General features: G+C 37.7%; 3 protein-coding genes across 6 annotated transcripts; 1 reads left to right on the plus strand and 2 right to left on the minus strand.

Moving 5' to 3' along the window:
- The first annotated feature begins 410 nt into the window (after positions 1-410).
- On the plus strand, positions 411-4,539 carry LOC135623233 (ankyrin repeat domain-containing protein EMB506, chloroplastic-like). Its single transcript, XM_065125965.1, has 7 exons — positions 411-817; positions 1,886-1,965; positions 2,246-2,347; positions 2,444-2,542; positions 2,630-2,728; positions 2,808-2,906; positions 4,064-4,539. The coding sequence occupies exons 1-7, from the start codon at positions 415-417 to the stop codon at positions 4,166-4,168; spliced, it is 987 nt and encodes a 328-aa protein (XP_064982037.1). The 5' UTR covers positions 411-414; the 3' UTR covers positions 4,169-4,539.
- Positions 4,540-9,553: 5,014 nt separating this feature from the next.
- Positions 9,554-11,509, minus strand: LOC135584107 (uncharacterized). Of its 4 annotated transcripts, none has more exons than XM_065125968.1 (3): positions 11,036-11,509; positions 10,803-10,963; positions 9,554-10,120 (listed from the first exon to the last, which is right to left on the minus strand). In XM_065125968.1, the coding sequence occupies exons 1-3, from the start codon at positions 11,301-11,303 to the stop codon at positions 10,052-10,054; spliced, it is 498 nt and encodes a 165-aa protein (XP_064982040.1). In that variant the 5' UTR covers positions 11,304-11,509; the 3' UTR covers positions 9,554-10,051. The 4 variants fall into 4 exon arrangements, with proteins under 4 accessions (XP_064982040.1, XP_064982041.1, XP_064982038.1 ...); XM_065125969.1 differs by having other exon boundaries at positions 9,554-10,125; positions 11,036-11,508; XM_065125966.1 differs by lacking the exon at positions 9,554-10,120 and adding an exon at positions 10,183-10,595 and having other exon boundaries at positions 11,036-11,508.
- Positions 11,510-18,394: 6,885 nt separating this feature from the next.
- LOC103998300 (nucleobase-ascorbate transporter 6) lies at positions 18,395-24,972 on the minus strand. Its single transcript, XM_009419739.3, has 15 exons — positions 24,708-24,972; positions 24,362-24,586; positions 23,702-23,799; positions 23,405-23,581; positions 23,224-23,324; positions 23,058-23,133; positions 22,845-22,904; positions 22,517-22,701; positions 22,287-22,383; positions 22,113-22,199; positions 21,963-22,021; positions 21,773-21,864; positions 19,143-19,220; positions 18,903-19,063; positions 18,395-18,815 (listed from the first exon to the last, which is right to left on the minus strand). The coding sequence occupies exons 2-15, from the start codon at positions 24,465-24,467 to the stop codon at positions 18,597-18,599; spliced, it is 1,596 nt and encodes a 531-aa protein (XP_009418014.2). The 5' UTR covers positions 24,468-24,586; positions 24,708-24,972; the 3' UTR covers positions 18,395-18,596.
- Between the last annotated feature and the right edge of the window lie 2,273 nt (positions 24,973-27,245).

The following is a 27,245-nucleotide window of genomic DNA, read 5'->3' on the forward strand; positions in this document are numbered from 1 at the left end:
ATTAATTATAGGAATGAAAAGGGTTAGAACCAAGGTGGGACAAAAGTTCACTAGAGGTTTGGTAATCAATGCTAAATTGGATATCAAATCCGGATCCGATAACTAATTATTTTGAATTAATTGAAACACCTAATGCTTTATTGGGGATTATACATGTGAATGGCACCATATCCGGCCTTTGAGAAATCCACGTCACTCTTTAGAAAACTCTTTTTATAGTGATTTAGTCAACCTAAAATCTTTTTTTTTTATAAGAAACCACCAAAATGAGGATCCATACCCAATATCACGGATCGGATTCGGATCATTACCAGGTATATTTATACATTTAATCGGGTATAGATCTGTGTCAGGATCTATCTATTCCGATTTCGGGTTATCGGGTCCGGATGCCCTCTCAGGTGAAAGAACTCGATGAACCTGTCACCAAATCGCTCCCGAGAGAACATGCTTGAGCTAGGGATGGTGGCGGGAGCGGGGTTATCTTCTTCTTCCTTCCACCTTCTCCACCTCCGGCCTTCTTCTGCCTTCCGTAGCTTGAACCCACTGCTACCTCCAAAACCTCCTCTTATCCTGTCGTCTTCTTCGCGGGCAGCCGTCAGGGCTCATTCTTTTGCGGGGAATTTCGAGTGGCACGGCTCCGCCGCCCGCGCCAAACGGGGCTCTGATGGATTCTGGGAGGATCCGGATGATGGATATGACAGCGAGTTGGAAGAGGTGGATCAAGAACTTGAGGATGAGGAAGGGGAGGAAGTCAGTGGTGATCAGGGAGACGCTACGATTTCCACTGTGTCCCAATATGACGATCTCGTCAAAGGTTATATACCCTTACCCAAAACTCTTTCTTTCTTGTTTTAGACGACGTTGAAGCGGATGTGTTAGGGTCCATGGTTCCTGGGGTGTTCCTTATCATGATTGCATCTTCATTATAGCGGAAAGATTGGATCTTGTCGTGCGATTGTTTTAGAAGTTAATAAATGCTTCTCGACTAGGATGACTGCTGGCTTAATTCTTCATACTTTTTTTTTTCTAACTTTTGGCTCCGTTATTGACCAGTCACTTTTATTTTCATCAAAAGAATGTTTTTGATCCGCACATTCTATCTTGATCTGGCATGTGACTTGATGTCTAAGCTGCTTAGTCTGCAACATTAGCTCGTTTTCACATCTATACTGTTGATTCAAAATATGCATTGTTTCTTGTCTTTTCAACTTCTTTATCTTGTCAGTAATGCACTTAAAGATTCTGGCCAATTATGACTGTTAAATTTGGTAAATCTTTGCTTGGGAAATATAGACACGAAAAAGTAGTAGTGACTTCTTTAGCGTTAACTGTCAAAATTTCCATTATTGCCTTAAAAATTTCTATTTGTTTCTGGCTCATTATGAAAGAAAGTCAATCTGCAATTGTTATGACCCGATTGCATAAGTAATCAATCATTGATTTAGTTGAATTTGCACATCAAATACGAAATGGGAAATGGAAGAAGATTAATAGAAGATAACAGTAAGACCAAATGCTTGACAAAATCTCCAGCACTGGATGATGTTGATGCTTGTGGTTTAGTGTTGTATTCCAAACATGTGCCAACTACCAAGACTATCACTCGGTGATTGATTGTGCTCTTCCATTTGAAAGAGATCTAATTTTCCAACTTGGAAAAGCTCTTTCATTTTGTTTTTAATTTGAGTAATTTTTAGATCAATTTTGTGAGACTCCATATGGTTGAGCCTCATTTAATGGGCCTCCCCTTTTACACATATATCGGCAAGAAGGAAGGATATATTTCAACTTTTACTGGATGTAATAAAATTTCTTTGCTATTTTTATTCAACCATTTGCTTATTTAGCAACTATAAATTTGTTTGTATTGATTCTCTTGCAGAAGTTGACCCGATATTAGAGCCAGAAGAGAAGGTTATTTTGCAACGGAACGAAGTCCCAGACCTTAGCAAAATATCAACTGTTAAGTTCTCCTGACTTAGAAGTGTCATATCTAGAGCAGTTGCTTGCATATATGCAGAATTTCTAGGTTAAAATTTATCAGAACTTTTTGCATATCTCAAATATTTGGGACATCACGGCTTGTTGTTGTATATATGGATATGCTACTGTTGCATAAAATGACATACGACTGTTTGTTTTCTAAAGAGTGATGAGAAAATTTATATCCCACATAGTAGGTGATTCTTCACCTATTAGAATAACCAAGCTAATTTTTTCACATGCCTAACTTTTACTACAGATGAAGTGGAACCCATTTCATAGTCTAGCATTGTCAGGTCAGATTCCCTTCATGGATAAACTACTTGAGGATGGTAGTACAGAGATTGATTGTCTTGACAAGGTAATCTTCCCATTGCTTTAATCATGTCATAAATGTTTGATAAGAATAACCCTCCCTTCTATGAAGCATGGAACTTGATTAGGTTTCATGACACAGGATGGCTTCACAGCTCTTCATAAAGCTATTATTGGCAAAAAGGAGGCTGTTATCAGTCATCTCCTAAGGAAAGGTGCAAATCCTCAAGTGAAAGATCCGGTAAGAGGAAAAACAAACTGCCACAAATCTTACTCACTATCATTATTGTTCAATTTAGATTAAGTACATTGTTGTCCTCTGTGATAGGATGGTGCTACACCACTCCATTATGCGGTTCAAGTTGGTGCAATGCAAACTGTGAAGTTGCTAATAAAATATAAAGTTGATGTGAATGTTGCAGATAATGTGAGTTGCATCTGTTTTGCTGTATTTTTCGGTTACACATTCTTGTAACTATTAGCTTACTTTGCAAAATACTGTGCAGGATGGTTGGACACCATTACATGTGGCAATACAAACTAGATCTAGAGATATAGCAAAGGTATTGCTGGTAAATGGTGCTGATAAGACAAGAAGAAACAAGGTAATGGTTGGACTTGTCGATCTTTTGACCTTTGTGTAAATTTAAACGGGCTAAAAATGAACTGAAATTATCAACTTCCACGAATATTTGTTTATAACTGCTGAAATTCTTGGAACCCTCTTGGTTTGGTTCCATTGTGATTGTCTTAAACTCAAACAATGCTTGTAGTATGCTTGTTTCTAGTAATTTTATATGTATTCAATTATGCATCAGCGAAAAGAAACAAATAAGCTTTTGTGTTTGTAAGATAACATATCTATTCTTTGACATCAAGTTGTCATAAATTGTCTGGAGCAGAAGAATAAAATCCTTCTAGATTTATGCCTGGTTTAACACCTATGCTTGCAAAATCTCAGGACAATAATAGTACCTTTAGATGGTTAATTAATATTAGTGGCAAGATGATACTTAAACACCTATGCTTGCAAAATCTCAGGACAGAAATAGAACTTTTAGATGGTTAAGCAATATGGTAGCAAGATGATAATTAATTAAAACATGTGAAACAGCTTTAAGAGGAAAACACACATGCATGACTAGGGAATTAGAGATTCTTTATACTTGATTACACGAGAATGAGTGGCAAATGTAGAGGACTTAGGATTCACAGCCAATGCTTCATATGGTTTATCCTTGTTCTTAATGTCCAGGTCATGAGAAATATAATAAAGAAATAAATGATAGAACTAGCGATCATTTGAAGTTTATGTTGTGTTACATAGTCAACTGCCTGTTGCTACCCAGCTTGGCATTGTGCACACAAATAATAGTCAGCCAGATCTGGGTTGATGGATATGAATGAGAAACCCCGGCATAACCACTCTCTAATGCATAAGTAGTCTGATTAAGTTCTTCCCAAACATTGTAGATATAACTGAAAACCTCTTATATAATTGTCACATGATTGCAACCTTAGCTCTATACTCAAGGGGTTTCTGTTTTTCCAATAACAGCTATCAATTTTTGCAGATAATGATGGTGAGAACATCTTTTATTATTCAACATATACATTATTTTGACTTGGTGATGTTAGAAGCTTTTTAAAGCAGTTTCACTCTATACATTTTCTTTTCTTATGTTTTGGTTAACTGAGTGAATAATGTGAATATGAATACATTTCAAGATAAACGACCTTTGCTTTTTGGTGTGATGTCTAGGATGGAAAGACACCTTTGGATCTAAGCTTATGCTTTGGGAAAGATTTCAAGTCCTATGAGCTTGCAAAGCTTCTTAAGCTTGTTCCGGCGAACAGGAATTTCTGATGAATTCTGTTGGTGCATTTATTAATTTTGGAAAGGGGATTACAGTAGATCTACTGGATTCACTTTAGCATCCTTCAATTTAGTTCTTCGGCTCAGATATCCAACTCATTGGGATACCATGTTGCAGAGATTGATGGAGCTGGTGGAGAGTTGAGTTCGTGCTAATGCACCAATATTCACCTTCAGTATCCTTTTTATGCTAGCAGGAATCGAGACACTTGATGACAATTTTGCGAAGCTATTTGAAATTTGGTGTAAATGCTAATTTGATCAAAGTTCACATTTATTATGTACCTGCAGATTGTGTTGTGTTGTATGTTGGAGTTGAATTATGGTATGCAACCAATTTAGTGGAATAATTCCATGCCTCATTTGCTGAGCAATTGTTATTTTGTTGTTTTATCAGGTAATTATTTCTCTGCAGAAGGCTTTAAGAGGATCAAAATGTTTCAATATTCTTGAATTTGCTCCATCTTCTTGTGACCTTGATTTACACAAAATTGTCTTCATCCGCCCATTTCAATTTGTTCCCCTTTTATTTTCTTCCTTGATTATTGCTTCTATATTCATTCCAATTATCGACTTTGAATTCTTCAAGTTGAGGCAGGTTTAGTGGCTGAACTTATAATCATCTTTTTTCCCCTTTCTTTTCACACACTCATAATTTCATAGACATATCAGCAATTCATTTTTCACACTTGCAAGCGTTATATTCAATATAATTTGTGGGCTATTTGTTCTCTGTGAGCCCTTCTTAGGCCAGAGATCAACTGGTATTGGCCCATAACCTATCAACTTAGTGTATTAAAATAAGAAAAGAAAAGGAAAATATTACGATTTATTTTTCTGTGAAAATAAGAATGTCTAATAAATTGGTACACTACCCCATAAATTATTAGCTTAGTCTATTAAAAAAATTTGACGTGAAAAAAGAAAAGAGGGCATTTTACCTTTAAAAAATTTTACTATTGGGGTTTAATGCAATGGTGGCACTCTAATTAGTTTTTATTTGAGGGTATATTTTTTTCATCATTTTAACAAAAATATCATTCTACTCTTCATCGATTGCTATCGATCACTGATACATCATCATTGTCTTTGTCATGAATGCCATTGTTCGTCATCGCCTCTACCCCCCTACTCCCATCGCTAGTGACATTACTCGTCACCCCCTCTCCCTCTCTCTCTCTCTCTCTCTTCCTCCTCCTATCATCGATATGCAACATTGTCTGTCCATTACCTTCATCCTGTGTTGTTATCGTGAACAATATCGCCCATCGCCTCCTCCCCCTTCTTCTCTACCTAGCGGAGGAGACAAGCAGTGTCGCTCGTAGTGACGGAGACGATGGTAATGTCATTGGGTAGCTGCCCAAAGGAGGTCTAATGACATCCTTGTGAATTGGAGTTAAACTCTTACCCATGTTGGGGACGGAGGAGCAAGGAAGAAACAGAATACTACGATACGAGTAAAAAGAATCATTTTGACTCAAGAAAACTGATGTAGTATTAAAAACAGGAGGAACACTTACAATATACCAAATGCACACAGACTCTTTATCTTCCTCTCCTCAATCTCAAATATCTTGCTAGATGAACTACGGTCCTATTTATAGGACCTAATGACAACCACCCTATAACTACTAGATCATAAGATAGTTATTGAAACTACTAGATCATGATCAAGTGGTTATTGAAATCATCACGTAACCACTAGATCATGATAACAATCTAGATAACTATGAATCATATCTCAACACTCCCCCTTGATTCATAGTTGCATACACCAATTCGCGACATAAAATAAATATGCTTTCGAAATGAAAGTGATTTGGTGAAGATATCCGTAACTTGTTCATCCGTTCCACAATACTTCATTGTGATAGCTCCACTTGCCTGAAGTACTCTTTCGATCATCTAAAGCTCCTACACAATCACTATCAGTGAAACCAAATAATTTGCATTTAAATTTTGTTTTGAACATCCATTTTAACCCGGTCGCTTTCTTTTCTTTCGGTAGATCCATTAGCTCCCAAGTTTCATTCTTTTCAGTTGATTTGATTTCCTCCTTCATTGCTTTTCTCCATTCCTCTTTTTTAACTGCATCCTCAAAAGTCGTCGGATCTGAAATAAACAAAGCAAATGTTGAGTTATAAATTTCTGTTAGTGATCTGAAATTTCTTGGAGGGGTTTCATCTGAGGAATCCGAATTTGAACTGCTATTGGGTGAGGTTGACGATGAATTTGTTGGAGTAGGATCTGTTACTTGATTCTGCGGAGTGTCTAGTTCTGCTGGAATCTGCATTTGTGTTTCACCTTTATTGATCTCTCAATTCCAACTTGCCCTTTCATCAAACATAACATTTCTGTTAATAATAACTTTGCCACTAACAGGGTTATATAACCGATATGCTTTAGATTGTAAAGAATAACCAATTAAAATGTATTTCTCTGATTTTTCATCAAGCTTGTGATGATTTTGTGAATTCACCAAAGCATAAGCAATACAACAAAAAATTATTAGATGTCTAACACTTGGTTTCATACCATACCAAGCCTCAAAAGGAGTTCGATTCATAACAGCCTTTGTTGGTGAAATATTCAACAAATAAACTGCTGTTGCAACTGCTTCTGCCCAAAACTGATTTGGAAGATGTTTTCCTTTAAGCAAACTTCTTGCCATTTCAACGATAGTCTGATTCTTACGCTCAGCTACACCATTTTGCTCCGGTGTATATGGTGCTGTCAATTCTCTGTGAATACCATTTTCTTCACAAAAAGAACTAAACTCATTAGATAAAAATTCACCACCTCTATCTGTCCGAAGTGTCTTTATATATCTACCACTTTGTCTTTCTACAGGTGCCTTGAACTTTCGAAAATTATCAAATGTTTCAGATTTCAATTTCAAAAAATATACCCAACTCATGCGACTATAATCATCCGTAAACAATAAAAAATATTGACTTCCACCAAATGATTTTGTATTCATAGGTCCACATAAGTCAGCATGAATTAATTCAAGACAATTAGATGCTCTCCATGCTTTTCCAATAGGAAATGATTTTCTACTTTGTTTGCCATAAATACATCATTCACATACATCAAGCGTATTAATCTTAGGCAATCCAAAAACCATTCCTTTTTGACTTAACAACCTTAAACCTTTAATGTTAAGGTGTTCATATCTTAAATGTCATAAACTAGACTCATTCTTTTGAGTTGTGATAAGCGCAATGTCTTTCAATATTTGACACATCAAGTGGAAACATCTTTGTGTCATGCAAACATTTACTATAATCAAACCAGATTTCTTATCTCTAATAGTGCATGAACCATCATCAAATATTACTTGATATCCATCATTTACTAATTGTCCAACACTCAACAAATTATGTGATAAAGTAGGAACAAAGAAAACATTATCAAGGTATTTTACCTTCCCTTGATTTGTCTTCACCTCAATTGTTCATTTCTCTTCCACTTGGATTTGCTTGTTATCTCCAAGTCTAACATTCAACTTGTGAGTCTCATCAATATCTCTAAATATTGATTTTATGCCTGACATATGATTAGAACATCCACTATCCAAAAACCAAATATCATTTGAGATGTTATGAATTTGTGAATGAGTCATAAACAACTTACTATTTTCTTTAGTTTTCTCCACATAGCTTGCTTGCTTTTCTCTTTTCCAGCAATCTGCCTTCATGTGACCAAACTTTTTACAATAGTGACATTGAATTCCACTTTTATAATTTTTTTGATCATAATATGATTGCCCTTGTTCATCAAAGTGTCCACTTCCTCTTCCATTTCCTCTACCACGAAATCTTCCTCTGCCACGTCCTCTTCCTGTTGATTTTTTGTCTTCTTTTGAAATAGAAGACTCCCCCTTAACCTGAAATGTTTTTTCTTCACTTTTTTCAAGTGACCTGTTCAACCTTACTTCATGTGCTTGCAAGGAACCCATTAGTTCATCAAATGAATAAGTAGATAAATCTTTTGATTCCTCAATTGCGGCAACAACATGATCAAATTTCGGAGTTAAACTTCTCAAAACCTTTGCAACAATTATATGATCAGGAAGATGTTCACCGTAAGATTTCATTTGACTAACAATTTCAGTCACTCGAGAAAGAAAATCTTGTACCGATTCATTGCTTTTCATGAACAAAATTTCAAACTCACGACGGAAGGTTTGAAGTTTTACCGTAATCACCCTTGATGAGCCTTGAAATTCATTTTGAAGTATCAACCAGGCTTGCTTTGAGGTTATCGCTGCTGCAATTCTTGAGAAGATCGTCTCATGTACAGCTTGTTGAATGAAGAACAATGCCTTTTAGTCCTTCTTTCTATTCTCCCTCAGCCTGATTTCATCATCTGGATCTGCATATCCATTATCTATTAAGTCCCAAAGATCTTGAGACTTGAATAGAGTCTTCATCTTGATACTCCAAAATTCATAACTTTTGCCCGAGAAAATGGGGATAAGGGGTTGAGACACGGAATTGCCGTTAAAAGCCATAATGCCCAGTTCAGATTGAAACTAGGCTCTGATACCACAAATGTTGGGGATGGAGGAGCAAGGAAGAAACAGAATACTACGATACGAGTAAAAAGAATCCTTTTGACTCAAGAAAACTGATGTAATATTAAAAACAGGAGGAACACTTACAAGATACCAAATGCACACAGACTCTTTATCTTCCTCTCCTCAATCTCTGAACTACGGTCCTATTTATAGGACCTAATGACAACCACCCTATAACTACTAGATCATAAGGTAATTATTGAAACTACTAGATCATGATCAAGTGATTATTGAAATCATCACGTAACCACTAGATCATGATAACAATCTAGATAACTATGAATCATATCTCAACAACCCAAAGGAGGTCCAATGACACCAAATTAAACAGTAAGCTTTGTGCAGGCTGATGCATTAGCTGAACTGTTTTCTAATTTGAATTCGGATAGACAGGACGTCCACTGATTGGTTCTACCGTCTCCATCAATTTCTCAGCATTGCAATATACGACAAGACTATTAGTGCCTGATGTCATGTTAGAAATTGATGTTTGGAGTAGAGTGCGTGGATCAACTTCAACTATTTTGCGCAGTTTCGGAACCAATCAAAGAAATCTTTTATGCAGCTCGAATAATCAAATCCAAACATGCCATCCTTGTGGTGTGCCAATTGCCTAAGAGTGCCCCAGAACAGGGATCAAATTACACACCACGCAGCACTATAAACTCTGTGAATCGCCAAAACTAAACATCTTGTCATAGAAATAGCTCCAAAAGATTGTGGTTAATATGTCAAGAAATTTTTCTAAGAGCTTTTTGTTAAGAGTTTCATCACTGTTTTGAGCAGCATGATCATGATGTAGAAACTTGCTTTACATTGATTTCAGTAGCCTTACACCGGTAAAACCAATCGAGGAGTGTTCCAGTGGATCTATCAGGAGAATATTATACGAAGCTATATTGTCCAAAAAAGGTGTATGTATGTCCTTCAGATTATGCTGCTCGTCATGCACTTCTTCTTCGATATGATCATCACTTTGTGGTAAGATTGATCATACAGATCGCAAACCAGCCAAATGATCCAGCATCCTTTGGTGCTTGGGCAACTTCGCCCCAAGACACCACTTAGTGGAAGCTTTCAGCTGACGTACTACTTTGCACCAAGGGAGAGGAAACTTCCTGGAGATCCTGTAGCAGCTGCCGCAGGGGCTTCTCCATGTCGAGCAGGGCTGGAAGATGTGGACTGCCCAGCAACCTCGTTGACCACGGTACGTTCTTATCGTTTATTGGGTCACCAGATATCCAAGTGACTGCCATCGTACAATTCGAGTGGGTTCAAGGCATCACAGTAACTCAGAACAAAGGTCGTTCAACTCCATCATGTTTCATAAGCCAAGACTCTGCATCTCCTGTCTGTTCTCCCTGTTCTTGTGATTTTTTTGCAACAAATTCAACCAAATTAGATCGTGAGTTGATCCAGAATATGGAAGGAAAGCTAATGTACACTACATTAGCATGCATGTTCTGTAAGCTCTAGATCATGATGATACATCAACTTTTTCTTTTCTTTTGTTTCTGAACATTGGTGACTACATCATGAACTGTGGTTATTAAAGAGTCTTTATCTGTACAAGGACTCTCCCAGATTTTTCTCCAGCAATAGCAAACCGAATCTCAACTCTTTCTTTGATGGAATGCTTCTTTCCATAACTATCATGCCCGAGACCTGTGTGTGAATTCCGTCAAGACTTGGGTCTATGTGTTGTGAAAGCAGCTTGCGATGGTTGCGCAATTAGCTCCCAGCTTCTGAGATGCTCTGAAGCGAAGGACGCCAATGGCGGCCTCTTGCCGCCACCTGCGTTCTGCTCTTTTGCCGATCCCTCTCCTGATTTGTTGCCTGGAACATGTCATGGAGTATTGACTGCATGATTCTACCTGAACTCTATTTGGATTTTGTAGAGAAAAGACTATACTTTCTGTTTTAAGCTCGACTCTCCTTGTGTGTGTTTTTTCCTCTTGTTTTATGATTCAGCATATGTAGGAATTGATTGAAGTATACTACTTTGGAATTCATATATCATGAGCAATCACAATAGATATGTACCTGATGTGTGGCATCTGAATCCTCCTCTGTTTCCTCTCGAGCAGGATCTGTACACTGATCGTTTGTTCCATGCTGCTGCTGCTGTTGCTGTTTTCTGATCGATTCAGCCTGGTTTTTCTTGAGCTTCTCATACTTCCTTTGCCTCAGAGCCTTTGCAACTTCTGGCAAAGAATCTGAGATCAGAGAGCCAAGCAAGGAATCGGGAAATGGTAGAGAAGCAGTGCGGATGGAACCTTGGGAGGTGATGAGCCGGTAAACTTGGCCGAGCAGGAGCATGTCCCTGGGCTTGAGCAGCCGCACGCGGGTGAACCGCACGGTGCCGGCACCGCCGCCGCCGTCCGTCTTCGTCTCCGAGACGTAGAGGGTGACGAGGGCGACGTGGTAGCCCGGGTTGCTCTTCATGACATCCGCCGCGCTCGTCGGCCAGTAGAGCCGCTCCACCCGCCCGCCGGGGTGCTGGATCACCACCGTGGCCACCTCCGCTGCCTGGCAATTCCCCATCTTTCTCCTCTCCCTCCTTTATCTTCACCGATGGTTGTTTGTGTTGTTGATATACAGGAACGGAAGAGGAGGAAAAGAACGTTGCAGAGAAGAAAGCAGCCTTCAACCAACTGCAGCTGCTCGTGGGTGGCCTTCTTTAATGGGATGACAGAGAGGTGAGTCTCAAAACCCTGATATTCTAGTACAGTCTACCCTGCACTCGCCTAAAATAATAATGTCGATAGAGAGAGAGAGAGAGAGAGAGAGAGCGAGAGAGTACTTCCTCGGCTAATGGGCTACTCGATCTTTAACTTGGCATGATGTCAGTGGGCGTATGGGGGCGGTAAAGACGATGGTCGGCGTGGTTTTACGTTGCAGGTCAGGGATGGGGATGAGGACAGAGTTATCATTTTACTGCAAGCGGGCAGCAGCACTCAGGGGCGTGAGATTCTTCCTGTCATGGGAGTGTGTGCGCGAGGCGAGGGGGTGAGAGGGGCCACATTACCCAAGACGAAGACACTGAATCACTGACAGAGAAGAAACGTCATTTGCCTCTTTCTGCCCACCGAGCCATGGGATGGGACTTTTGGGTCGTCTCTGGGGGCAAAAAAGCTTCTGCCATTCTGTGTTCATGGCCCACTGTTACCTCTCTTATCCTCCTGGTGCTTGCTCCGGGACATGAGGTGAACAGTAATGACTACTCCTCGTTGCCCTCTGGCATCCACTATCAGTATTCGCAGGACGTGGTTTTTGTCTCATGGAGTGTGTTCGCTGTACGCGTTCACTGTTCGTTCATAGTTGAACTATGGTCCAATACCTGCTGGGTGGGTGGGTGGTGGTACGTGATACTTTTTTGAGTGTGGCATTAAACCTCTTCCCAAATAATCGATGTTGCAAGTAATGTGTTGATTTTGGAGGTGGGGAGTAGTAGTAGTAGGTAGGGCATGGATGCATCAAAGGAGGAGTCAACAACCATCTTTTGCGTTAGCTTCGGATTTAAATCAGTCGAATGATTAGTTTAATGTGGAAAACACAGTTGATGCTATGTTAAGTCTCCAAGTCCAGGGAGAGTAAAGTGCAAACACCACCTCTCTCCTCTCGTCTTTCTGGAAAATCCATCTCAAAGTTGTGTTCCTGAAATCATGTACTCGTGCATCACATCGGTTCGACGTTCTCCTCCTTTCTTTCAGGTCCATGCTGCCCCCACCCCCCAAAGTGATTACAGTCCATGCCCCAAAGTGGGTCTCATTGATCAGTGCACCTGTGCTTGATTAATTTATCAAGAGAATCTATACTTGTTTAATCGCCACTGTTCTACTTGTACGCTTACTTGAAAAGATAGATGAATGCTCTAGCATGCTTTCATGGTAGCTTTGAAAGATTTAGATTGTGTTGTATCAGAGAGAGAAAAGAAGTGGTTAAACACGTCGGTTAGTTACTCAACACAGCCAACCCTGTTTCTTTTCCATGTTAGTTTGTTTTTTCTCTATTAGGACTTGCATTGTCTGCATCAGAAGAAAGTTCTCATGCAAGTCACTTTGGACAGCCACCATGTAGTAGAATAGGTAGAAAAACTCTTTTAAGGATGTGTCATCAACCACCACCACCACCGCCTAATTTTGATCTTAGTATGAAGTGGTCCTTCTTGTACGTACATACATCAGAACAGAAGAGGGAGCATGCAAGGTATTCAATCCCTCGAGTCTAAGAGACAATGATGACTTCAACCACCAGCTTGTGGGACTGATAAATACATGTAAAACAATAGGTTTCTCTCCCTAGAAATTAGTCCCCCATGGTTGTCAAGTTCCCTACAGTTGGTCCACATGCCCATTCAATGCCATTAAGAGGCCATGTGAAGTGTTGGAGTTCTCACACGATCCTATCTCCCTCCCTAGGGTGCCCTATCTCCTGCACAGAGTTCCAGAAATCATCTATCCATCAACTCAGGATTAAAAATATCATAAGCGTATATATTGCATCAACCACAAGAGAGTGGGTGATCTTTTTGAAACTCTGCTTCTCATCATAATTGTCTGGTCGAGAGAATGCAGTCAGTCTCAGCTGCCGGCGTCGTCTTCTTGCTCCGCTCCCTTGTATCTTCCAGAGTTGGTTCCACCACTTGACACTCGATCTGATGACAGTGAATCGAGAGGTTCCTTGTGTCGCAGTTGGGTTTGTGTAGTTTAATTAGGTTGTCTCATTGGTCTGAACCACATGAATCTTAGAATTTAGCCTTAGATATTGTCTCATTAGGGGACATGGATTACCCTCGAACACTAGTAGCGTATCTAAGCTGTCCTTGGGCGAAGCTAGGTTAGAGTTGTTGGTCTATTTTGTCGACATAAGAAATAACAGGCAAACTAAGCGTGTCAGTGGGCGAAAGACGATCTGATCTGTTCTGCTTCCTCCGTGTCGATTGCAACACGAGTACCAACCCGTGGCAGGTTTTCAGATGTGGATGGTTTCTGGGCATCGACCCGTGAGGCCTTTGATGCTCCGAGAACAGCATGCCCACCTGCAATCCTCTCTCTTTCCTCTTTCTTTTTTCTAGCCTGGTTTGACCGAGACAGGAGGAGTCACGATTCAGCATGAATTCATTTCTGCAAGGTGGTGTGGTACCCTTGGGTGCACCTCGGCCTCCGTCATTGCAGGCAGGCTTGCAGCTGCCACCATGAAAGCTCGAGTGCAGCAGAAGTTGGAATTCTGAATGCCAAAGGCGTGCCTTGAATCGGAAACCTTATTCTGGTGACTCGGTTAATGCTTCGGTAGGCACAAGATTAATCTCACTACTTTTCGCAGTCTGTTCGCATATCGGACTGACTACAGACAATAATGCCAACCACTGTTCCGGTTGATGGATCAGTGGATTCCGGCCACATGCTCACAAATGAAGATGACAAGAACCGAAAGAAACCCAACTGCAGGCACACATCAAGATGTAGACGGGGATGTAAGATCAGCTTGTCAACCCTTCAAATCCTCATTTGTTGGGCTTTGTCATCAATGATTTGTGGGCTACTTCTCTATTGGTAGGATCACATCCAATCAAATGCTTCCCCTCCTCTCGAGAGAAGTCATCAGAGCTTCCCTCTCGGATAAAGCCTAGATCGATCGCTAGTATTGGCATCTGAAAGTTCAAGTTTCACCTATTGATTAAAGGTGATGTTTAATCTTCGATTTTGCTGTCGACTATCAGAATCATTTGTGGGTGACCCACCAAGAATTAACTCCCCCGGTGGGGTTTGGGGTTGAGGTTTCTTCTATCAGAGGTTGACCATTTCTTCATGTCATTAGGAGGAGGACTACGAGAGTCGTTACAGAGAAGGAGGACCTGAATTATTTGTGTGCTTTGACATTGGTCAAATTGTTGGACCACACATTTCATGGTGGGGACAGATCAGATTCATCATCATACGGCATTGAATGCCAGCCACATGATGATGATGAGCATTGGCGGACCCCACCTGCACCAATCCCCTGAAACGATGCACGATGGACCAAGCTTAACTGTCTATTGATTCCAAAAGATCAAGATACATGGATCCTCTACCAACATCCATCGTGCTTTAAGATGCGTGTGGAGACGCACGGGTGGTCTTTGTATCACGACCCTCGGTGATTAGAGATTGATAAAGATATTATTTACAGAGCAATGATAAAAACTAAAAAGGGATTCGTTATAATTTGTATAATAGTTAGACTAGTGATACTTGTTGAATCTAACTATTAGGTGATTAAGAAGTAACTATTACAAAAAAAATATATATATATATATATATATATATATATATATATATCACTTATATGTAAATGTTAAGATAGATTGTGTGAAATTTTTAATAAAATAAAAAATATTTTCACTCGTAAGTAAACAATCTAATATAACATCGATATAGCATAAATTAGAATATTTTGCTAAAAATAATAAACAAAAACTTTAAATGCTCATAATTTATTACTAAAAATAATAAATAAAATTAGAACTTAATAACTCCAAATAGTTAGGATACAATTGTTGGATAACAGTGGTCTTTGGAATCTTTGACTTCCTCGAGCTAAAGTTTAGTGGAGAAATTTTAGGGCTTGCGAGTTGAGTTTGAAGTGAAATGATTAGCAGAATGCATGAGCAGTTAAAAAAGTTAGATTAGGATTTCCCCCTCCCTCCCACAATCTAATCTAATTCTAGATCTCATAGATCCTGTTGTAAGTTACTGCTAGATCTTTACCCAAACCTTCTTTTTGACCAAAACCATAGAAAGCAAAAGATTTCTGTGCTCAAAAGCTTCTCCTCCTAAAGAGACATCGTAACACTTTTGAAGCTGAGGCAAATCCAAGTCCTCACGAACACAGCCTCAAAACCACTTCTCATGGCTTCCCTTGAAGCCTATTATCGAGAGAGAACGAAGGCTGAAGAAAGCATGCAAGATTCACAGAGATCACAAAGTCTGGCTTCATCTTTCTTGCTCCTACACCTCTTAACTACAAGATTCCCATAGTTTGGAAGAAGAAAAAGAAGAAGGTTACCTCGATCTCATCCAACATCCTTGTTGAAGTACAGAAAGATTCACAGCACTCGAGCAAAAGGGACTCACTCAGGGGAACAAGAATTGACAGAGTCAACCCTTCTCCAGCACAAGGATTAAAAGAAAGGAACAAAAAAAGATGAAGGAGCTCTTGCTCAAGAATCAAACAGTCACAGTGTAATAACATCATCAATCAACTATTAACAGCATCATTACAGCAAAATAGAGCCAATCATCATAGGAGGAGGACATCAACAACAAATAATTTAATTGCCAAGCTACAGCTAGATAAGGACATGTTCATTTATTGTTTTAGGTATTTGTCAGAGAATTGCAACAGCAACAGATTGATGACTACTCGATGAAACTTCACTAAAACCATTTGTTTGATTCGATAAGTTTCTCACTAATAACACTCTAGTATTCTTAATCACCTGCCTTTGCATTCAAACCACAAGTATTTCATTTCAACCTATACATACATGAGAAGATAATAGAATGATAAGACTAAGCAAAATTATGGTTGTAATTTTGCACAAGGCTTCTTTGAGGAAAAATTTCACCAAATTCATCTACCTGTGCATAAGTTTCAATCACAACTTGTCTCAGTTATCTACCTGTACAATCAAATCTCTGCTATTCCAAATTCAACATACACAGTCTTTAAAAGTCTGATATGAAACTTCAACATCTACTCCGCTGGCAGCATTGATAAGAAAAGGAGTGACAAATTTAATAGCAATGTGGTTTTACTTTACATCTGATGCATCTGTGACAGATACAGCAACATGCAGGTTCTACAATAATTTCCTGCCTTGAAGGATGGTCAGACATACGGCTACCTTGGTTTAGTCTATTCATTTCAGGAACTGATCACTATAGGGAAATATGTGAAAGGAGAGGAATGACATAACACCATGAAAGCTAATCTCAGCAGATTCAAAAGATTTCCGTAAGGTCTGATAAGCTCATGAAATCATGTTCTGTGCCCGTTAAATCTGAGACAAACAAGCAGCTCCAGGCAAGAACAGGAATGCTAAATATATAAGAAGAAATTTTCATGACCTGGCCTGATAAAGTAGCTAACCTATTATCTTGATGAGACCGAACCACTGACTCATAGGAACTACTAAAGAGATTAAAGAAATAAATATTAATTATCACGTTAATTATTACCCACTTCTGATATAAAACTAAAGTAAAAATCTTTCCTACTTAAGGTCAAGAGTCAATATACCACAGAATCAAGCCCCGACAGAAATAATACATGTGAGATCCGACCCTAGATAATCCTTTTCTACCTGAGCTAATGCGCAATAATAGGTTGGACTTAACTCTAACTTAACATTAGTGAATTCATGAAGTCCTTATAGATTAATTCAAATCTTAAACTAATTCCGATGTGAGGCTAAGCTTAGGGGGTGTTGCATAAATAGTTCCATTAGATCGAACAGATTCAAGCAGGAGTCAATAAAGTAGAATTCACCAGGTATTGAAGTCACTGGAAGTAGACATTACTCATTTATTAGTACTAGTATGCAGCTTCAAATGCCTCTTAAATCAGATAACAGTATTCCCAGTCAAGAGCAATTCCATTCAAGCCATTATCATTCCATTTCAAAATTTTACAGTTAAATCTTCTATCGACTTTGTAATTGCTCCAAAAACTTTTATCTTTCAAAAGTTTCACTATCTACCCATATATGCTGCTGTGTTAACTAAGCCTATTTAAGCAGCATGGTGACAGTGGAAGTATCAGTAGAATCCTATGAAGCATGTACACATGGAAATAGCAATTAATATGTATCATGCAGTATCAAAAAAATATGTAACCAGTATTCAGTAAACTTGTAAGATCAATAACTAGCAGCAAATATGCATAAATTTATTTTGAACACAAACATACAACGATGTTGAGTAAGTTCAAAGTTTGAATGATATACATGATGCCAATATTCAACACAATTTGAAACCTACCATATATTTCTTATTTGCATGTCCTACATATATGTGATACCTTAACATAAACAAGTTTTAATTAGAATGACACTCTCAATAGACTTGAACTAATTGACATGTGGAAAATCAACAATATACCACTACGTATACAAAGACTACCATTGCATTTAGGATGCATGTCTTAATTAGCATCTTTGTGCAGACTATCCTTTGGTAGCTTTCTGATACAGATTAGTCTTTAAACATATTGGATCACTGATGTGCATACATGCACCTGAACACACTAGAATATAAGCGAAAGCCATATTAAAACAACTTAAAGCTAAAGTATAATCACACTGCTACAGTCATACAACGTACATATAGTTCATGCGTATATCTACTTCAACTAGAAGAACAAAAATTATAGTAAAATGACATTGTCACAAGGAAAACTGATGAACTGAAACAGTGCAAACATGAGGCTCTTCACTGATGCTATAAATTTCTTATCACAAACATGTGAAAGAAATGATGATGATATTATGAGCTGAAATTGTTCAACCAACAAAATCGAGCACAGATCTTCAGCATAATGATGGACAAAGAGAACTGTGAGCAAGATGTATATAATCTAAGAGCTGAAAATGCAAATAAGGTAGTGATATCTTCCATGGAGTAATCCGTATCGACTATGACATATACAACTTCAACATGTATTGAGAGAAAATGTCAACAGATAAATCCACCAGGATACATTAACAATGAAAGGTTTCTCTTGGGCCAAGATAAAGAACTCCCTACATGGACAAGGTGACATGCATTGCAAACAATGTCTCTTCTATAGAGATCATACTGAGGGAAAGAACTTATTGAGATTGAAGGGTAATCGGTAGAATTCATCACTTCTCGAATCGCCCTTGAAGGATCGGAACTTTTGCCACCAATGATAGCCCCTGTCTTTCCTTACAGTACTGTCATTCCTATGGAGAGTATTGTCCAGGAAAAATGCCACAAAGCCAGCGACAAATGGCTTCGAAGAGAATATCACATTAATGATATCGTTGAACTAGAGAGAAGAAAGAACCATCAGTATACTGGACACCAAACTTTACGAATAAAAGTACAGGAGCACTAGATGTGGATTTTAACATACCCATCTTGCTCCAGTGTGAACTGGACCATAACCGGCAACCGAAGTGTATTCATTGAAGTACTGTGGAACTGACAAACCCATGAAAACAGAGAATCCCAAGATGAATTTGGTACGGAAGCTGTTAAGATTACAGAACTGCAGGAAACTAACACCAGCAGCACCTGTGCATACATTACACAGTGAATCCAAGAATCATGAAAAATGATTGCTACAGTAGAGATTTCATTGTATTTTACATACCAACATATGCAAAGAAAAGACAGTAAAGGGCTGCAAAAATTGGAGCAGGAATGGATGCAAAGACCGCTCCAAATTTCCCTACCACAAAGAAAAATGATTAGTTGGTTCGAGGGGAAAGAATCAGTCAAACTGATAATTGAGACCACTCAAACAACTGAATTGCGTTCCTATATTATATCATTCAATACATTATGGCTCGTTACAAGACATGTCTTACGTTCTGCTGCCTTTTGAGAAGCAAAATTAAGGGAGTAACATAGGTTCAATGTAATTCACTTCATGCTGCAACTTGCAATGGAAACTACAATTTAAAGGTGTGGCAATATAAAAAGTTATAGATGTCCTTTGTATACATTTTAACTGATGTTTCAGATAAAAGGATTCCTTTTTGGGTGGCAGCATCAGACTGTGGTGAACTGGTATGTACCATGTACCATGTTTTGCCAACTGCTGGGGGGAGAACTAGACCCAAATAGCCTGCTAGCAAAGAGTGCATACACACAAACAACGAAGACAAATCTGACCTAAGAATCAAAGCCGATGAATCATATGCCCTGTTAAATTTTGTCCCTTTATCATCTCATGTCTCCATGCGAGGCTATCAATTTGACCATCAACTCGTAATGGAATAACCAAAAACTTCTCTTATTTTTTAGGTGAGACCTCATCATCACTCCTTGAGAACAACTCCCCATGTTATAGACCAATTGCGTCATGGTTTCCCCTACACCGCATGCTTACCAAGTCACTCTTGAGAATGTCAAAGATTTACCAATCAGCCAGTCCACAATACAATATCAATCTACATCTCAACTGTGCAATTTCTTAACCATTTGTCAGCCTCATGCTTATCTCTTATTAAATTAGTCACTTTACTTTCCTTAATTCATTCGACCGAATCATTTTAAATTATGGGAGTATATTACTTGTTGAGCCTAGTCTATTAGGGAAAAATTGAGATCCACCAACCTGCTAGCAATGGGTCACACACCCATCAGAAACGTGAATCTGGCCCAAAAGCCCAAGTTAATAAATTATGGCTCTCATACGATATAAATCCTATTATCATCTCAATCTTCTCCCTATGATATTATTCACTTGACCATAAATTTGCAAGTGAATGCTGGACAGTCAAGTGGATAATCCCACAAGGGGAAAATGTGCAATGTTAACAGGATACATAACATAGAAAGTTCCATAATTCATTGGTTTAAACTACTTGGTCAAGTGGTGCTTATAGTGTGCATATACAGGCCCTTTACTAACAGGGAACTATTTAACTTAGGCTTTACAATTTCGAGCTGTGTTCTCTCATAATTTAAAATGATGTAAATCAAACAATCCAAGAAAGAAAGTGAAGTGGCTAACTTAAAAGCCAAGTTTGCAGTTAACTGTGCAATAAACAAGTCGTTCTTTTTGAAGCCAAACGAGAATGTTTTCGAGTTGTATTTTCTATTACGATAGTGCTTGTGTACTAGCATGAAAATATTTTGAAGTTGCCATGCATATGCTTGAGTTCATAAGTAGATGATTGAGATATCTCATGGTATAGTTGAGACATTGTGTGGATGACAAGACAACTGTACAGAAAAACCATGACAATGTTGACAAGTCCATACTACAAGGGAGTCATGATCAAGATATTAGTGTTGCATCCAGGAGATTGTTTGATATTAGTTGTGAGTTCATAATTAAGCAAATAGTCTCATATCACAAGTGTTGCTAGTACTTGAAGTTATCAATGACAGAAGGAGAAGGGAGCAAAGGTGGCTATCAGGGCGTCGAAGAGACAAAGGGAGCAAACTGCTGTAGAAAAGCAAACCAGAGGTTGTCAAAGAGGCTTCCTTCATGGAAGGTGAGCAAAAAAAAAAAAAAAACAAAAAAGTGTTGACGAGAGATGTGAGGATGCTTGGGAGAGATGTAAGGCTTTATAAGACACACCCCACAAAGAAAATGATGTCGTCATATAATTTATAGATGAAACCCATTACGTTTTGATCATTATGAAACCAAAACAGACCAACAAGTGATCAGCAACTTATTAAAAAGTTATGAAGGTAGAAATAAGCTTTATAGATACAGGACAATGCCTGAGTAGTCTACTGATGGTATGGAGTAGAAAAATGATGGGAAAACAGTAACAATTAACATTGTTAGACGAATATTTCTTGGCAAATTAGTATAGCATTTAGTACCTATTATGCTGTTTCATCCTGTTCAGATCTTCGATCAAGATCAGGTATTAATTTCTCTTTTGGACGGTTGAAACGAGAAAGAAGACTGGACACCTGATAGATATCACTCCACTCTCTATTTGACCTCATCCATCGCAGGGAGTCCTATGCCAAAGTCCAATTTCTAAAATGGCTCAAAGAATAACTATTAATGTCAACTCATTATATTATCAGCTGTACCTACTTGGTCACTCTATTATGGAGAACCGTATGTGAAGAATTTATCTTAGCCACTATGAGCCGAACACTTATGACTTTTGGTACAATAAGCAAGAGAACACTGAAACCTAACTGACTTTATCACGTGTAAGCTATGTGTAGCAGCAGATTCATTCAGAGTGGGAATTTGCACGACTAGAATGTGGAGAAGTAAAATCTAGAATGTGGAGAGCTTACCAAGAATGGAAAAGAAAATCATGAATCCTGCAGATATTTGCACGACTCTCCGGCTGCCAACACGTGTCAAAGCCAGCAAACCAGCATTTTCACTGCAAACCGTGAAATTCAGAGTTTTGAAATAAAGAAAATAAATTTATCCACCATCATGATAGCAAGACAAAAAGCTAAATGGTTGAAGAGTTCTTACACTGATACTGATGAACCATTTGCAGTTCCAAATAATCCATCCAACAAGATACCAATACCCTAAGAAGTAACTTGATGGTAACTATTTCCCGAAACTCAAAAAAAGATGAATGCTGCATTACTTGAAAAGAAACAGAGATGTAATTCTAACCTGCCAACCAATACCTCGACTGAGAACTGAGGGAGGCACTGGCGTTGCACTTGCATATCTTGCAACAGCAATAAAAGTACCAGTAGACTGTACAATTACAGACATTAGGAGAAAAAAATTAATCAGCCATTACTTTATTTTTCAGTGTTCCAATACTAGTCAGTATGTTCCAACCTCTACAAGGGCCACAAGTGAAGCTGCCATCATTGCAAAAGCTTCACCAGCATCAAAAGTTGGTGCACCCCATTGAAAAGGGTATGGAACTCGTATCCTAAGAATGGAAATAAAAATATAGACAACAAAAGATACAACTCTAGTTACTATGCAGCCATTTTTCATGCTAATATATTATTACTAAAATTCGGTATTAATCTGAACAAAGAAGGAAATAAAGGCTTGCTTACCAGGGAGCACCACCGACAAGTCCAGAACGATCAGTACGGCAATGCAATTGCGTCTTTTGTGGAGAATGCCTATATGCCCCCCCAATTGTGAGGAAGTATGCATAAACCCACACAATTGCAATTGAAAATATGACAGCAAATCTATCAAAGACAGGCCTCTCCGAGTGTACAGCATGAGGAATGTACTGAGGACAGATAAAAATGAGCAATAATGATTCCTTTAGGTTGATGAATAACAGTGCATGATATGGATGCATAAGTGCTAAACAGTTGTATGGATATCAGTGGTATGAGAATCAGTTATATTCCATTTTGCAGACTAGATCACCTGCGAAAATATTACTAATAGAATAATCACTGGTAGCCCAATCTCAACACATTTGGCAACCTGCACGACCATCAAAAGTTAGGTCAGTGCTTAAGAATGAAGAGAGGCAGTAATCAGATGCACGTGAAGAAGACCATGACCATGACATCATAAGATTCCTCAAAAATGTAGTATCAATAAGATATCAACATCTTATGAAAATTAAATCATTACCCCAGGGAATCCAAGCTCATAGAGCCCAAACCCAGCTAGTGCAACCAGAGGAACTGCTGACAACGGACTTAAGAATCTACACATAATTAAAAAAACAAAAACAGAAAGGAACAGCACTTAGAAAAAATCACACGCTACTGCAAGACATGAACATTAGTATACTGACCTAGTTATATTACGCCAAAGACCACTAAAACCGACAATAATTGGAAGCGTTGAAGCTACGATTAGTGCACCCTGGGTTCCACGCATGATATGCAAGAATTTCTGCATAAAAAGACCATAAAGCCATCAATTCTAGAGGAGTAATTAGGATAGTGTCAGTCCAATCTAGGTCTGGTAGCAACCTCATGAGGATCCACGATATTGCTGTAACGCCCAGCTAAGATGATAGATATGGTAGGCACTACAAAGGTATACGACCCGCCCATCACAGCCGGCAAACACGTACCGAAGTAGGTCTGGAGAAGGGTGTTAATACCAGCCACAAACAACAGTGTCTGGATTACCCTGGCTTTCTCATCCTAAAACAGAAGATGTTGACAAATGTGAAACCACAGTAGGCACTAACTGAAAAATGAACTCAAAGAACTGCTATAGTTTGAATAGAAGATTCCTCTTCTTGTGTGCGAATAAATTCTCACATTTCCTCCCCCCATTTGAGGAACAAGTGCAGTGGGGATAATAACAGTGGTTCCCAGCATAACCAGGTAATGTTGGAAACCAAGAAGAATGGCCTCAGCTGCATCAAAAAAATTATACGTATCATAATTAAGATCAGGAAAGCATTCTCCCAATGGAATATTTTTGTTCAGGAAAAGAAGCGGAAGATCATTCACCAAATGCAAATTAGGAAACAACAAAGCACTGTTGTAGGAACAAAAATCACAGTTTCCAAGTTCATGGTAGGAACCCCTAAGTTGTAAATACTAAATAGAAATAATCAGAAATAAAGCATAGACCGAAGAACAATGATTAATTAATCTTTTGTACATCAAATCCACCTACGATACAGAAAAAGAAAAAAAAAATCATAAAGGATCACAAAGACAATTTTACAAAGTATGGAAGGTTCAGAGAAGCAAAAGCATAAACAGAAGAATAGTGGACAGTATAATACAATCCGATAAGGAGCATTACATAAATGACTAACAAACACAAAAGTTGTGGCCAAAAAACAAAAAAAATCATCAAAATGGCGGAGGAAAATTAGCATGAAAGGCTCAAAGAATGAAAAGATGATGCAGAGCAGAGGCTTAAGAAAATATCAACTAAGAAGAAGAGCAAAAATGTGAACAACATACGCCAAGGAGGAGGACTATTGATGCAGAAGGAAACATTGGGCAACTGATCCTTTACAGGATGCGGCACCAACTCGTCCTGCTTCGGCGGCGCCGCGGCTCCGGCCATATCTATTCTCTTGTCCCTCTGCTTCCTCCTCAAGAACACAACGGAGTCCCCAAAAACCCCACTCCTTGGACGCGCACTCTCACCACCACAAGAAAGGCGCAACTTTTACTCGAGATTTGCTGGAAGAAGTTCAAGATGACAATGATCAAAGCGTCAAGATCCAATCTTTCACCGATTAGAAGGCCAATAAAACGGAAGAAACGAAGAAGTAGATGTAGATGTAGATGTAGAACTCCCCACCAGTGGAACGGAGGGCTGGTAAAGGATTCAAAGAGGTGTGCCACAAATGACAGAAGCGAGTGCCCAAACACAACAAAATGGCCCCTTGCCTTTCTTTCTCGACCTCTTGCTCTCAGCACAGACGAATCTTCTGCAAACTCTTTTGTTTTTACCTCCTTTTCCCTAATTGTTTTCTTTCTCCATGGCTTCTTAACGTGCTACTGCCAAGCTGTCTTCGGCAGCAAGGAAACATTGCCATCTCTCGGAGACTCTGCACCGCCCACTGGAACAAAAGGTCGGCAAAAGCCAAAAAAGGAGGTAACTTAAGCAAGTGAAGGGAAAAAAAGAATACAAAAGGTGAAGTATAAAGATTCCAAACACAGGCTTACTTAAACACAACAAAGGTAAAGCCAAATAGAAAAGAAAGGAAAAGAGTAGCATCTCTCTCTTCTCTACGATACAAATGCTTTCTTTCCCTGCTATATATATATATTGCATTATAGGCCACAGTTAATATTACATTAAGAATCAAAATCTATATTCGGTTCACAAAATCCAAAGGAGAAAGATCAATAAAAAAAAGTAAGCAACTTCAGATTTGGTACATCAAATTATAAATTATTATTTATTTAACATATATAAAAGTAACAATAAAATTAATGAACGATTTTTCAAATTTCTTAATCAGTACCCTTATTTTATTTTTTTCCATATAATACCTCAAATTTAAAATATATATATATTATTTCTCAAAAAAAAAATTGATCTCACCACAATAAAAACACTCTAAAATCTACTTAAAGATACTATAGATGATATAAATAGATTCTTAACCTCAATCAAGCTAACAATAAATCTAAATATATAATATTATATTGATTTATGAGTAATAAAAATTAAAAATATATGACATCACATAGTATTTTTAATACATCAATAAAATATTATAAGCGTTATTGAAAAATATCGTAAACAAGTCGAATGAAAACACTTGAAAACTGATATAAAAAAAAACATGAGTAAATAAATTTTGACAAAAAAATATTTGAGAGGTATTTTAGATAATTTTTTAAATTAAAAATATCATTTGAGAAAAAGGCAAGAGAGAGGTATCATCTTTTATGAAATACCCATATATATATATATATATTCTATTAGAGAAATCGTTCGAAAATAATTATTTATATAGTATAGATTGCTTTTGTATTTTACAAGATTTTTGGCACCTTCAGTTTTATTTTATTAACTAACTATTTTTGTATTTCCATCTTCTATCTATATTTATATATAGTCTGTAATAGTCACTTTATATTTTTGTATTGCTTTTTAAAATGATTGAATAATTTTGAAAGTTGCTAAGTCATCGAAAATGAGAATCCAAATCCCCCCATATCCTCTCTCTCTCTCTCTCTCTCTCTCTCTCTCTCTGCCAAACAAATACAAATCCCCTAAACAAAACAACTATTCCTTCAGTACTCAAATCCACTATGTGTATATCCATTTCAGTGTGTTTGACTTGGAAATTTATCAACCTAAGAGAAAGAGAAGATGATGATTAAATTACACTGTTGTTTCTAAGTATTCCCAATGATTTATTTGAGATGCCAAAAACATATGTGTATATCTATGTTTATTTTATTATTATCTTAAAGAGATCGAGTAAATTTATTTTATATATACACATACATACATACATAAATATATACACATAAAACATAAATAGGATTAATGGAATGAAGAGGCAATTGACACATTCCTCTGATCCACTGGCAATCATCAGAAACAAGTCCAAATCATTGAGGGGATCAGACAAATTTGCAGGTCAAAAAAGAAAAACAAGGGTTGTCCCTTTTGTTCTCTCAAAAACCCATTCCTGCCTGCCTATATGTCCTTTGCTTGGATGCTTCTCCTCTTTCTAGTACATGTTTTATGATAAAGATTATATCACATCATGTTCCATTTATTTACCTCTTCCTCACTAAGTATATATATATATATATATATATATATATATATATATATATATATATATATATATATATATATATATATATATATATATATATATTATAATCTTCGAAATATATTATTTATTATTATTATTTCTATACGTACTTACATAAAATGCTGCAAAACCTTAAAAGCTTTTCTTTAGATCTCTGATCATTATTTTTGTATGTTCCATTAGATAGACATAATATAATAATAGAAGAGGAGCACACAACAATCACTAATGTTATTCCCATTATTTTCTAGGAATTAAGTATACGATATACTTTTTCTCTATATCTCTTATCATTATTTTTGTATGTTCCATTAGATAGACATAATGTAATAATAGAGGAGGAGCACACAACAATCACTAATGTTATTCCCATTATTCTCTAGGAATTAAGTATACGATATACTTTTTCTTTATATCTCTGATCATTATTTTTGTATGTTCCATTAGATAGACATAATATAATAATAGAGGAGGAGCACACAACAATCACTAATGTTATTCCCATTATTCTCTAGGAATTAAGTATACGATATACTTCTTCTCCTTCTTTGATC

The sequence above is a fragment of the Musa acuminata genome, chromosome BXJ2-9 (assembly GCF_036884655.1).
Source record: "Musa acuminata AAA Group cultivar baxijiao chromosome BXJ2-9, Cavendish_Baxijiao_AAA, whole genome shotgun sequence".
NCBI lineage: Eukaryota > Viridiplantae > Streptophyta > Magnoliopsida > Zingiberales > Musaceae > Musa > Musa acuminata.